General features: G+C 36.9%; 1 protein-coding gene across 2 annotated transcripts in view; it reads right to left on the reverse strand.

Moving 5' to 3' along the window:
* The window catches only part of FYTTD1 (forty-two-three domain containing 1), a 44,830-nt gene that overhangs the window by 6,696 nt on the left and 24,405 nt on the right, over positions 1-13,729 (reverse strand). The window contains exons 4-8 of one of the 2 annotated variants that reach the window (XM_043996373.1): positions 8,574-8,686; positions 4,251-4,347; positions 3,719-3,774; positions 1,564-1,638; positions 117-243 (exon numbers count right to left, since the gene is read on the reverse strand). In XM_043996373.1, the coding sequence (XP_043852308.1) occupies positions 117-243; positions 1,564-1,638; positions 3,719-3,774; positions 4,251-4,347; positions 8,574-8,686 (468 nt within the window). Of the gene's footprint in view, positions 1-116; positions 244-1,563; positions 1,639-3,718; positions 3,781-4,250; positions 4,348-8,573; positions 8,687-13,729 lie in introns of both variants that reach the window. The other variant, XM_043996372.1, reaches the window with a different exon arrangement.

Raw genomic sequence — 13,729 nt, forward strand, 5'->3', positions numbered from 1 at the left:
CTACTAATACAATCAAAATACATTAAATACCCACCATATATAAGGCATTTTACTTGGTAAATTAGATTAAAATGGACCCAGTGAAACTGCTTCAAGTACTAGAAAAAAAAATTTACCTGCTTTCCAACACTGTTTATGTCAAATTGTAAGGGAACTCCTTTAGGAATCTTCTTCTCTTCAGGGTGATCCCTTTTCATCAGAAATGATGGTATAGGAGTACGAGTTAAACGGGGTCTCTGAGCTCTAATAAAAAAAAATTTCCAAGTGAAAAGTAAATTGGTGCAACAACGTTATAAAAGCTTTGTATATAAGATGTCTTGACCAGCATGCAGACACTAATACAACAGCAGTATTTTTTTGTTATTGAATTAAAAATTTAAGATATTATCTATAATGTCCTCATTACAACTCTGATTACTATGTCTAAATACTTAATGTGTAGCTTCTACAATGTTTCTGTTTGAGAAATAAAATATTTTGAAGAAACACTTAATAAATTCACCTTCTTGACTTTCTTCAGTAACTGTCCCATAAAAAGTAGTATTACATAGTAAAAAGAGGGTAAACTTTTGAGTTGGAAAGACCAAGGTTCAAGTTGCACTATCAACACACCAAAGTTACATGACTATTGCTAGTCACTTAACCTGGCAGTTTCCCAAGTAATTCTACAAGTTACAGTGGAGTTGCCAATATACACTGGTGAAGGAAGTTTCCAAACAAGTGAAGTCACACTGGAAAATTTTAAATCTCATAATCGATTTCATGTTCTGAAGATTAAATTGGTTAGGAGTCACAAAAGATTCAATAAATAGAAAAATAAAACTTTCTGTTTACCCTTGCCTCCCTTAGGGAGAACAAACTGTCAGTTAGGAACTTATGCCCATGTCAGTTTGTTTTATTTCTGTACCCTTCAAATCATGAAGAATTTCATACTGTGCTGAAACAACAATGACAGGTAGGTTCAGCAGAAATGACAATATGCTCATCAAACTGAAGAGCCAACATACCTGAAATGAGTCATTCACTTCAAATCATTAAGGTGAACAGATCAAAACCAAAAGAATCCCAGTTTAAAGTTTTCCTAATCTCGGGGGCAGCTAGGTGGCGCAGTGGATAGAGCACCGGCCCTGGATTCAGGAGGACCTGAGTTCAAATCCGACCTCAGACACTTAACAATTACTAGCTGTGTGACCCTAGGCAAGTCACTTAACCCCAATTGCCTCACCAAAAAAAAAAAAAAAAGTTTTCCTAATCTCTAGCTCCATTTGTGAAGACAAAAGGATGAAGAACTAACTATTCAAGGTGAATAGTTAGTGAATGTATGACTACTACTCTGTTACCAATCTAGGATACACAGATCACTCTGCTGAAATCTAAATATAAACTGAGAAAGTTGAATCTCTTAAGAAAGTTACTAAAAAATAAAGTGAAATGATTATGCAAACTGATTAACTGACAAAATGCCATTTTACAAAGCATTTCACTTTCTACAAGCTTAAATATGAAACACATCTACTGCCCCCCCCCCAAAGGAGGGGGTGGGGGGCTGAGGAATTCACTTACACTGAAGGATGAATTGCTCCAGGATTATCAATGGATACAGTCAAAATCCCTCCATTTGTGGTAGAAGTTCGCCATCTAGTTAAAATACATGAAAATACCTCATTGAAACCATGGAATCCACGTGAAAATTGACATTCTCTTATCACTTCAATTTTGTGGATTTCAGTCTAAATCATGTGGAAGAAATTTAAACTTAGAACATCATGCTTTTAAAAGAATGCTGATTCAAAGTGGTTTTATTTTAAATTTGATAAAAAACAAAGTTTTGTAATATCCGGTGTTTAAATACTTCTGATGTTTAATTTTGTGCTATTTAATCACCTCTCTCCATAAACCCGTATGTCAATGGCACCAGTTTTCCCAGTCATCCAAAGTAGACAATTGAAGGTTCTCTAATTTTACCTTTCCACCATCCCTTATGTATAATCTGTCACTAAATCCTATCAATTTTTCCTTTCTATTTATATTGCCATCATCTTATTCTAGGCTTTCACATATGAACTACTCACAAAGGATTCAAATACTTTCCCTATCTTCAATCTCCACCATACTCCAATTCATATAGTATACTACCACCACACTAATCTTCCTATTTTAACATTTGTACCAAAACAGTTTCCCCTCTTTTAAAAACCTACACCTCCCTATTACCTGTTGGAACAAGTACAAATTTCATTTTAACACTGTAACTGCTCTCTCTCACCTCCCTCTGCAATGTTCTTTAACTGAGCATGCCTTAAAAGCACCACCTAAATCTTTCAACGACCATTTGCAATTTCCCTTCTTTCATGAAGTACCCTCCCTCTTATTCCACCCAACAATGACATCAGCTCTCCTTACTTAACAAAGAGTGCTCACTGAACCATCATGCACTTTGACAGTTACCATCTTTAAAATTTTTGGAAGGGACTTCAGCAAAAGCAATTTAAGAAATTAAAAAATTACCACACATTTTAAATTAGCTAACAGGATTTTTGTCTTTCTTAAAGACCATTTCTTTAACATAATATGCTTTGTAAAGTATTTTCTGTGGCTATGAGGAGAATGATTCTTTTTTTTTGTGGGCGGGCAACAAGAGTTAAGTGACTTGCCCAGGGTCACACAGCTAGTAAGTGTCAAGTGTCTGAAGCTGAATTTGAACTCAGATCCTCCTATTCAGGAGTGCTTTATCCATTGCACCACCTAGCTGCCCCTGAGAATAATTCTTTACTGGGGTTTAGTTTAAAGCAAGACACCCACCAGCAACTTTTGAAATCCCATTACATTATGGCAGATCAGCTAAGAACCCTAACTCATGGATGGAATAAGCGTAAGAGACCACACAATGGAAGTCAGCTGGTACTTCTCTGGAAGATTCCAATATGACTATTTTCATTCCTATTTTATAGACACTGAAACAGACAAAAAGAGGTTAAATGACTTGTACAAAGTCATAATGCTAGTCAGAGTGAGCAGAGATTAGAATCCAATTGTCCTAATCAAACTAATACATACACCATCACAATCCTTATTTTGGAAGCCCAAACTCCCTCTAAAATGTGTAATAATGGTAATAAAAATACAGATACTAGAATTGTTAATACAAGCACAATCAAGTCTTTTTTGAGCACAGAAATGTTAGTAAAGGGGCAGCTAGGTGGTGCAGTAGATAGAGCACCGGCCTTGGAGTCAGGAGTACCTGAGTTCAAATTCGACCTCAGACACTTAACACTTACCAGCTGTGTGACCCTGGGCAAGTCACTTAACCCCAATTGCCTCACTTAAAAAAAAACCCAAACAAACAAACAAAAAACCCCAAACAAGAAATGTTAGTAAAACCTTGTTGAGAGTAACTAAAAATGGATTCACTTATAAAATCTGCCTTAGTTCCATGGAAACACCAACTAATGATGGTATCACTTTACAATCTTTAAAGCTTCTTTTCCAAGTGAGTACTGCTTTAAAACCCAAAGACAGGGTAGGGAAGAACAAAACCCCCCCCCCCCCAAAACCAAAAAGCCCAACAAAAACTAAGCAGGAGTGATTAGTTTCAGGCCCACTATCTAATTTTCTTTAGTTTCATTTTAATTCCTTTTAGTAGTACAACACATGTTCATTTTGTTATTTGAATTGATGTTTTTAAAATGACGTTCTAAAAAAATAAATTTAAACTTACTGACGAGTTCTCTTAGCTGTTGGTTTGTCTGATAGTTGTCCTGGGTGCATCTGGGCCTGAACCTGAAAAAGTAAGCAAAGCAACTGTTCTTGTAGAAAACATGGGGTTTTTAGCACAATATAACTTTGGCAAGGAACTACTTTACTCCTTAACTGAAGTGCAGTGATGGAATAAACATAGGACTGAGGGGAAAGCATCATTAACAAGCCAAACAGTCTGAGCTATTTCAAGCAATGTACATTCCAAGCATGTCCCCGTGATCAATTGGCTGGGAACTCACATATTATTACATCCTTAGGAAACACATGCTACAAATTAAAATGAAATACAGGTTTTCAGAGAAAGTATTTTTTCAGGAGAGCAAAGCAAGAAGGGCAGATAAGAACAAACATTCATGGAGTGCTGCTCTCCCACTCCCAGAGCACCTCTCCTTCATTGCTCCATCTATACCATGTAATCACACCCCCAAATGACAAATGTCATAGCCGGTGGCTCATGGTCTGCACTTGAGATTAACAAACTTTCCCCATACCTTTAGGCCTCTTCTGAAAAGAAAGGTTGCCTGGCGTGTGTCTTTTTGCTGATTTAATTTAGTCCCACTCCTGGTGAAATTGACTGGAACATTATTCCTGTAACATTTATTTAAAAAAATAACTCATTATCATGAAGACCTTAGACACTTTAAGGCGAAAAACTTCACAAATCATGTTCAAAAGAGAAGGACTAAGACTATGAGACAGTTCTCAACGAAGAGGAACCTGAATTATTTCTGCATGTACTTCAAGACAAATTTCAAAAATTCAAATTGTGGGAGTCAAAAGCTGTTAAGTGTGGAAGTACTTTGCCACAACATTCAGCAGTCACCAAAAACATTAAACTTATCTCCCGACACCCCCCCCCCCCAGTTAATAATCATGAAAATAAAAACAACCTGATAAGCAAGGAACATCAATTTGCATCTGGGTAACTTAATTGTTTTTAGATTTTCATGATAGAAAGCTACACGCCTGATGCAATTCATTCTCTAGAAACTTTAGTATACTCAAGGTAAATCTCCAGGTCACATGCCTGTAAATTGAGATTGTCCCTGTCTCCAAAAGGCCATATCTGAGAGTTCTAAAGTTCCCAATTTCACTGGCCTGACAATTCACTTAATAATCCTCAATTTAGTGTCAATCTGTGTCACAAGGATAATATAATCAAATGAGATAACAGTATTAAGTCCTAAGCACATGCAAAGATTCAGTATTTATACTGGGAACAATGGCTGAGTTATAAAGTATAAACCTAGGGTTCTACCTAGGGTTCTTCCTAGAGTTCAACAAGGCTGTTGATAAGAATTCACGCTAACCTAAGACTAGAGAGATCTCAATCTGTGTAAATATCAAGGATTCAGCAAGTGCTTTTCCAAGGACAACCAAGTCAGGCAAACTAATCACTGTTATTAACTTCTCTATGGTTCTCTTTTGAGCTATTCTACATGTTCTCTGATCTGTTTTACGTGTATCTAACCTAGCCTTCTATACTACCTATTATTCAAAAGGCCCAGCTCAAGACTTCTCCATAAAACTTTCCCGACTAGCTCAACTCCCAACAATTTGTTTCTTCATCAACATCCTAAGCCACGTAAACTAGCATTTAATTATCATTCTCTAGTTTTAAGCACACAAATAAGAGAATATATATATAAAAAGCAGTATTGTAACTGAAAAATTAAATAAATGTGTACTACCCCTATTATTACAGTTTGACTTTCCAACAGAGAATGTAGGCATCTCAGGGAAGGCTTTCCAGAGTTCACAGTAACTAAGTTCACTCTTGGGCTTGAAGGAGGTACTTAATTCACATTTCCTGAATTAACCATCCCCAGACTTCACCATTTTGGATTCTAAAATTTGACGAAGGTTCTACACAAAAAGCCACTGCCTATGCAAATAATTAGTGCATGGCTCTGTGTTAGGTGCTGGAGATACAAAGAAAAAACAAAAACTTTAGAGATGAGTACCTACCCAGAGCAATAGTCATTTGACTAATCCTGTGAATAAATGTTAAATACGTGGTCACAGGGAAAAAGTCAGAGAAAAGTCACAGAAATAACATGGAAACAGTTCTTGAATTGAGAAGCCAAAAACTAGGATTTACACCCCAGGTAATTTTGGGCAAGTCATTTAACCTCTACAGCACTCAAGTTTTGTTAGCTATAAAAGGAAGAAAAAAAATATGTGCTGTTTTAGTGATGAAATGAGTATATGTGTGTGTGTATACACACACATATGCATATTTTTATACAATGTTTTGCCAATGCTTAGATGCTATATGAATATAAGTTATTATTGTATCCAACAACTTATTTCAGAAGTTTCTCTTTTGCAATAATTTCTTTTTATTTATTGCAATAATAATTTCAACTTTCTGGTAGACTACAGGTGAGGATGGAATACTATTAGCCCAATATTTTATAATAGGGATTTATTTCTTGTAATGGTAGGACTTGTTTGTCCTTTGTTCTCAGAGGACCAATGACATCAGGAAGGTGATGCCATGACTTTTTTTTTTTTTAAGTGAGGCAATTGGGGTTAAGTGACTTGCCTAGGGTCACACAGCTAGTAAGTGTTAAGTGTCTGAGGCCGAATTTGAACTCAGGTACTCCTGAATCCAGGGCCGGTGCTCTATCCACTGCGCCACCCAGCCGCCCCTATGCCATGACTTTCAATGAATTGGATTTAAGTGAGGGAGTTATGTGCAGTCATCAACTTCACTCTCTCCTACAGAGCCATCTGGGTTCAGTAGCAAGATACACATCAGGACATATGGAGATGGCCCCAGATGTTTAAGACAATTGGAGTTAAGTGACTTGCCCAGTGTCACACAGGGTAATAAGTAACTGAGGTCAAATTTGAACTCAGGTGTTCCTAACTTCAGGGCCAGTGCTCTATCCACTCTATCACCTAGCTGTCCCATGGGTAGTACCAGATGGCCACTAAATTCCTAATTTTCAAATTCTGTAATGCAGACTAGTCACCGTATCCATTGCTTTTGCTCAATTATTTTCCTTTGTTGTAAAGGAGGGCTCCTGGTAGGAAAGGATAGATCCAGAAATTATTGTGATGTGAAAACAACAGGCATGAAATGCAAGCTATCAACAACTATATAAAAGAATCTTTCAAATAGCAAATAAGAGAAATGCAAATAAAAACTCCTAAGTAAAGATAAGAAAAGATGAAAAGTCAATGCTAGAGGGGCTATGGAAGGCCAAGCATATGAATAATGGATTGTTGATGGAACTATGGATTAACTAATCTAGAAATTAGGGAGTATACTAAAAAAAAAAAAAAAGAACTAGTGAACAGAGGTACAAGGGATAGCAGGCACATATCAAGGCTATCAAAGTCTCATTAAAAAATGATAGCAGTACTTTTGGTAGTAACAAAGAAGTAGAAGGAAAGAAGGTTACCCACTGAAAAAGGAATAGCTAAACAAATTGTAGTACATAAATACAACAGGATGCTACTATGCTATAAGAAGAATTCAGAGACACTTATAAAGACTTGAATGAACCGATGCACAGCAAAATGAGCAGAAGCAGAACAAGTTACACAAAGACCATAAAAATATAAATGAAAACAACACCAAAAGATGTAGAAATCTTTTCAAAACATTATCCAGTCTTGATTTCAGAGGACTGATGAAGCATGCCTCCTACCTCTCTGCTGAAAGATGATGGACTATAGTTGGAGAGTTTTTCTTGACTGTCCTTATTTGTTAAAATAGAGGGGGGCAGGGGAGGGTTGATAGTCCCTGGGAGGTGACTGATATAAAAACAAGAGCATCAATAAAACATTGTTTTAACTATTTAAAGGCATCAATACGATCTATTAAAAAAAAAGTTTATTTACAAAGAGGTTTGGCATCACAAAACCTCTATTCTGATGAAGAATGTGTTCAAGTACACAAAACAATAGGACAGGCTTCCACATACAGCTAGCTCCAGTTGGGTCAAACTGGGTTGTCTTGCAACTCTAGCAGCAATGTTTTGAAACAAAACTATAAAATCCAGGGTATTCCAGTTAAGTTCTACAAAGACAGTGCTTGCAAAAAAAAAAAAAAAAAAGAGAACAGCTGGGCCTTTTCTCCGGTTCACCTTGTCTTTACAGAGAGCAAATGGTCCGAGAACAAATAATTTAAAGCTGCTGCTGTGGTCAAGTGGAAAGAAAGCTAGATTTGGAGCCACGGGGCCTGGGCTCAAAATCGCTCTGCCTCTAAATCTTCGTGAACTTTAGCAGCTTCAGTTTTCTCATCTATGAAATGGGGGTTGATCCAGATCTCTAAGGTTTCTTACAGGTATCTATGAATCAATGATGATTAGATTCAGTTAACTAATACAGCTTCAGGTCAACCAGGTTCGCAAAGAATTTCTGGTTTGTTCTTTATGCCACAGGCTTCCAAGGAAGATGACTCCAACCTAAATCAACCCTCGTGTTCCATTTCTGGATGATGGTTTCTGTGATTATAGTTTTAAGTGGCAAGAGACTTAGGGAAGGTAAGTGATACTTTAAAACACAAATTTCAGGAGATTAATTCAGTAAAGCTAATAAATGATATAGTTTAGATAAAAGAATCTCATTAATGAGTATCTGTTTGTTTAGCACTTCTATTTTAGGGAACCCAACTAGTGGTCTTGAAAAGACATGCGCTCAATCATTAGAAAGAGTGTGGATAGATTAACACAAATCTATCATCACTCCTGAAAAAAAACCATTAACAACAAAAACACATGCCTTCTGACAGTAGGTCAGTGGCATTATCTTAATTTATGAAGGAGAGCACATTATATGGTCTACTTCAAACTTCTCACCTTCTGCTTAACTGGTTAGGCCTCCTGAGAACTGGGATTGATTTCCTCTGCATGTCATTTTGCCTCTGAAGGTTTGTCTTCCTTTTTAACATTGGATAATATCGCTGTATGTTCTTTAAAAACAATAACAACAACAATCTGATTAACATGGTTTCCTACCTGTAGAGAGGTGTTTTTTAATGGGGGGGTAGGGGTAAGGGTGGGAGTGAGGGTATAGTAAAAAGAGCATAAGATTTAGTATCAGAAACACGGGTTCAAGCCCCAGCTCTGACATAGTAACTTTATGAATAGTGAAGATTTTTAATTCCTCTGAGCTGTTTGTTTCCTCGTCCGTAAACTAGGGAGAATACTTATTATCTCTATCCTCTAAAAGTTACTATGAGGTAAGTATTTTGTAAATCATAAGGTGACAGATATTTATATTTCTGCCTTTTTTTCCTCTTTAGAAGAACTCCCGTTGGGGCCCTAATTCACCCAACCTTTGTATTTCTCCTAGGGCCTTGGACAGGACTCTGCCCAAAGATGCCTTCAATAAATGTTGAATGAATTAGTAAAATGATATGAATAGAAATGTGAGCTATTGCTGAAAAATGTTTTACTGAAAGTAGTATGGGGTAACTCTATAACATTAGCTAAAATCAACATTCTTAGAAAAAAACAAAAAACGTAAACCCGTCCTCCTGAAAATTGAAAATAAAGGTCAGTCTTCTTCAGGTAGAAAACTAATTTTTTAATAAGTCTACAGTATACTTAGAGATAAGCCTAAAAACTGTCAGAAGGAAAATGTTTAATTCCCATAGTGTAAATAAAACAATGTTAATTTAAAGTCCATATATTTTAAATGTAGATCTAGGCAATATACTTAACACCCTCTACTTGGTTCCTTATTTCAAAAGTTTGCTTCTTTATGTCTGTCTTATTTACAATACACAGGCTCTACACCATGGGCTCTCAACCATTTTTTGTGTCATGAAATCTCCTTTGACAGACCAGTAAAGACTATGGGCCCATACCATAACATTTTTAAATGCAAAAAAATAAAAATCTGAAGGATCACAAAGGAACACAAGCTATATTGAAATAGTCATCAAAATGCCAAAAAACAAGTTCATGGACTCCAGGTGAAGAACCCCTATTCAAGAGCAATGCATTGTTCTAACATATAGATATCAACTGGACTAATGCTTCCATTTGTTTGACTGATTTTATACTTACAATTATTAAATGCACTTAGTTTCCAAAATTAGAATATTTATCGAGTCTGGAAAAATACACATTTATATACACATAAGAAATAAAGTACAAGAGATAGAGAATATTATAAAATGCAAAATGGATGATTTTGATTACATTAAATTAAAAAAATTTTGTACAAACAGAAGCAATGCATCCAAAATTAGAAGGGAGGCAGAAAGCTGGGAAACAATTTTTATGGCCAGTACTTCTGATAAAGGCCTCATTCCTAAAATATATAGGGAACTAAATCAAATTTATAAGAATCCAAGTCATTCCCCAATTGAGAAATGGTCAAAGGATATGAACAGGCAGTTTTCTGAAGAGATCAAAGCTATCTATTCCCATATGAAAAAATGCTCTAAATCTCTAATGATTAGAGAGATGCAAATTAAAACAACTCTGAGGTACCACCTGACACCTATCAGATTGGCTAAAATGACAAAAAAGGAAAATAATAAATGTTGGAGAACCTGTGGAAAAATTGGAACACTAATGCATTGTTGGTGGAGCTGTGAAGTGATCCAACCATTTTGGAGAGCAATTTGGAATTATGCCCAAAGGGCTATAAAGCTGTGCATACCCTTTGACCCAGCAATACCACTTTTGGGTCTTTTTCCTAAAGAGATCATGGAAAGGGGAGAGGGACCCACATGTACAAAAATATTTATAGCTGCTCTGTACGTGGTGGCAAGGAATTGGAAGTTGAGGGGATGCCCATCAACTGGGGGATGGCTGGACAAGTTGTGGTATATGAATGCAATGGAATACTATTGTGCTGTAAGAAATGATGAGCAGGAGGAGTTCAGAGAAACCTGGAGGGTCCTGCGAGGGTCTTGCGAGGGCTGATGACAGAACCAGAAGAACATTGTACACAGTATCATCAACATAGAGTTCCAGGGAACTCATGGTAGAAGAGGATCTCCAAATCCAGGAAAAAAAAAAAGAACTGTGGAGTATAGATGCTGAATGAACCATACTATTTCTTTTGTTTTTGGTGCTGTTGTTTTTCTATTTTGAGGTTTTTCGTCATTGCTGATTTTTCTCTTATAATATGACTAATGCAGAAATACATTTAATGTTATTATGTGTGTGTGTGTGTATATATATATAACATATCAGATTACCTGCTGTCTAGGGGAGGGAGGGAGAAAAATCTGAAATTGGAAAGCTTGTATAAACAAAAGTTGAGAACTATCTTTACATATAACGGGGGAAAATACTTTATTAAAAAAAAAAAGAAATAAAGTGAGAAGTTATGAGTGAAAAAGCACAATATTGGAAGAGTACTTCTAAGTTAAAAATCTAATTTTATAGTTTCTTGATAAGTTGACCGTAACTCTTGACACTGATCCATCTTTAATACAGCCGCCAAACTAGGCTTTCTTAAAATATACTCTCATATCTTGTCACACCTACCAAAAACCTTTCAGTGCTTCACTGTAGGTAGCAATATCAAATTTTAACTTCCCTTCTCATTCCCACGGCCCTCCACAAATTTGTCTCAACTGAGCTGGATCTGAAGCCTGGCTTTACTATTAATTACATTATGACCAAGAGTAGAATCACCAAATTTCTCCAGACAGGTTTCCTCATTTGCAAAATGAGAAGACTGTCCTACCTATTCAATCATATTTCACAACACATGGTATTAACACACCATGCTCATGGATGCATATTCCCCTCTGCACCTATACAAACCCAACATATTGGGTTGGGCATTTAAAAACATCAGGGGCCAGTTCAATTGCCAAGCATATATTAAGAGCTACTATGTGCTGGGCACCATGTTAAGAGCAGTAAATACAAGGAAAATGTGAAGGTGCTTACATTATAACAGGGCATACAGCATGTACAATAAATATATTCAAGATTCATATCAAGTAAATGAGGTAACTTTAGAAGGAAAGACACCAGGCAAATGTGGGGAAACCAGAAAAAAAAGTGGCACTTCAGCTGAGTCTTGAAGCAAGTCATGTTCTCTAAAAGATCAAAGTGAAGAGAAGCAGTATTTCAAGCAAAGGGAACAAACGGCAACAGAAAATGAACACTACTTGTGAGTAAGAGCAAGTATACCCATATGACCAGATTGCCAAGTGCATGGAGGAGAGTGATGTGCAAGACTGATAAGACACAAAGAAACAAGCTGTAAAAAGCTTTAAAAAGCCAGAGAGGAGTTTATAGTTGACCCTAGATTTAAAAAGAAGCCAATGGAATTAATTTACTGAGTGAGAGAAGTAGGAGTGACATGGTCAGAGCTGTGTGCAAGATGGACCAGAGTAGGGAGAAATCTGAGGGAGGAAGACCAATTAGAAGGCTATTGTAAATAGTCCACTCAAGCTGGAAGTAGGGTGTTGGCATTGTGAGTAGGGACAAGAAGACATATACATGGGATGTTATGGACAGAATGGAAAAGCTTGACAATTGACTGGATACATATGGAGAGCAAGAGTGAAGACACAAAAGATTATACAAGTTTATAAGCCTAAGTGATGGAAGGATTGTGATGGGTTTTAGGGGAAAAGAGAGTGATTTCAGTTTTGGGTGTGTTAAGTTTGAAATGTCTATGGGACACAGCTTAAAATGTCAAATAAGGGGGGGCAGCTAGATGGCGCAGTGGATAGAGCACCGGCCCTGGAATCAGGAGTACCTAAGTTCAAATCCGGCCTCAGACACTTAACACTTACTAGCTGTGTGACCCCGGGCAAGTCACTTAACCCCAATTGTCTCACTTAAAAAAAAAAACAAGTCAAATAAATTGTTCATGATATGGGATTAGAACTCAGAAAAGAAACTAGGGCTGGATATATAGAACTGAGTTATCTGCATAAAAATAACTAAAACCACAGGATCTGTTAAGATCATCAAATGACAAAGAGATAGAGAAGAGGAGCCCAGGAGAGAGCCTTGGCTAGTGACCAAGATACGGATGCAGGGCTACCAATGGATGAATAGGAGAAGTGAGAAAGCAAAGTCATGAAAACCCCAAAAAGTAACAGCATCTAGGACAAGGTGGCCAAGACTGTAAAATTATACTTAGAAATCAAGAAGGATCAAGGTTGAGAAGAGGCCATTAGATCTGGTAATTAAAAGACTGCTGATAACTTTGGAAAGAAGAGTTTAGGTTGAATGAGGTCAGAAGGCAGACTGCAGAGGGTTTAGGATTAAGAAGAGAGGACATAGATAACATTTTTCAAGGCATTTAGCTGAGAAGAAGAGGAGATGTAAGATGACAAGATCTAGTAAGCATTTTTAAAGGCAATGGGAGACCTGGACACTTCTGTTTATAGCAGGGAAGGAACAAGCAGATAGATACTTGAAGAGTAGAAAGGAAGGAAGGGAATGATAGTGAGGCAAAAAGATAGGAAGGGCTGGGACCAAGGGTACATATAAAAGAGTTGGTCTTGTCAAGGAGAAAAGCCAATTCTTCATCACAGATTAAAGAAAGAAACAGTGGGGGATATGAAGGAAATGTGAGATGAAAAGGGGTAAAGAGAACAAGAGCTTAAAGTAAATGGCATTATTTAGCAAAATACTAAGTTCAGAGGGTGTAGAGAAGGGGAAGTGTGAGAGGTTTGTTTGGAGAGAGAAGAGAAAATTTGGAAGGTCCTATGGTGAGTGAGAGAATCAATTACGTTTCAATAACTGATCCTGCACTCAAATCCTGGGTACAATGTTTCATCCAAGCAAAGATGTGAGCATGAGTTCTTGAATCTATGTCATGTCATTCTAGCACAAGTTCTGACAGCTTCTCCTAAGCGGAAAAAAACTTAAATATAGCCCCAGATATGAACTGTCCTCTAAGGGATTACGCTTGGTCAAGTTCAAAAGATTCTTCATCAAAAGGCTAGTCACTAGATAATGAAAGTTTTGACCATGGTAATTCACAGAATTATCTCCTAAGGTTATTCACAATCAGTGTG

Source organism: Dromiciops gliroides, chromosome 3 (genome assembly GCF_019393635.1).
Source record: "Dromiciops gliroides isolate mDroGli1 chromosome 3, mDroGli1.pri, whole genome shotgun sequence".
Lineage (NCBI taxonomy): Eukaryota > Metazoa > Chordata > Mammalia > Microbiotheria > Microbiotheriidae > Dromiciops > Dromiciops gliroides.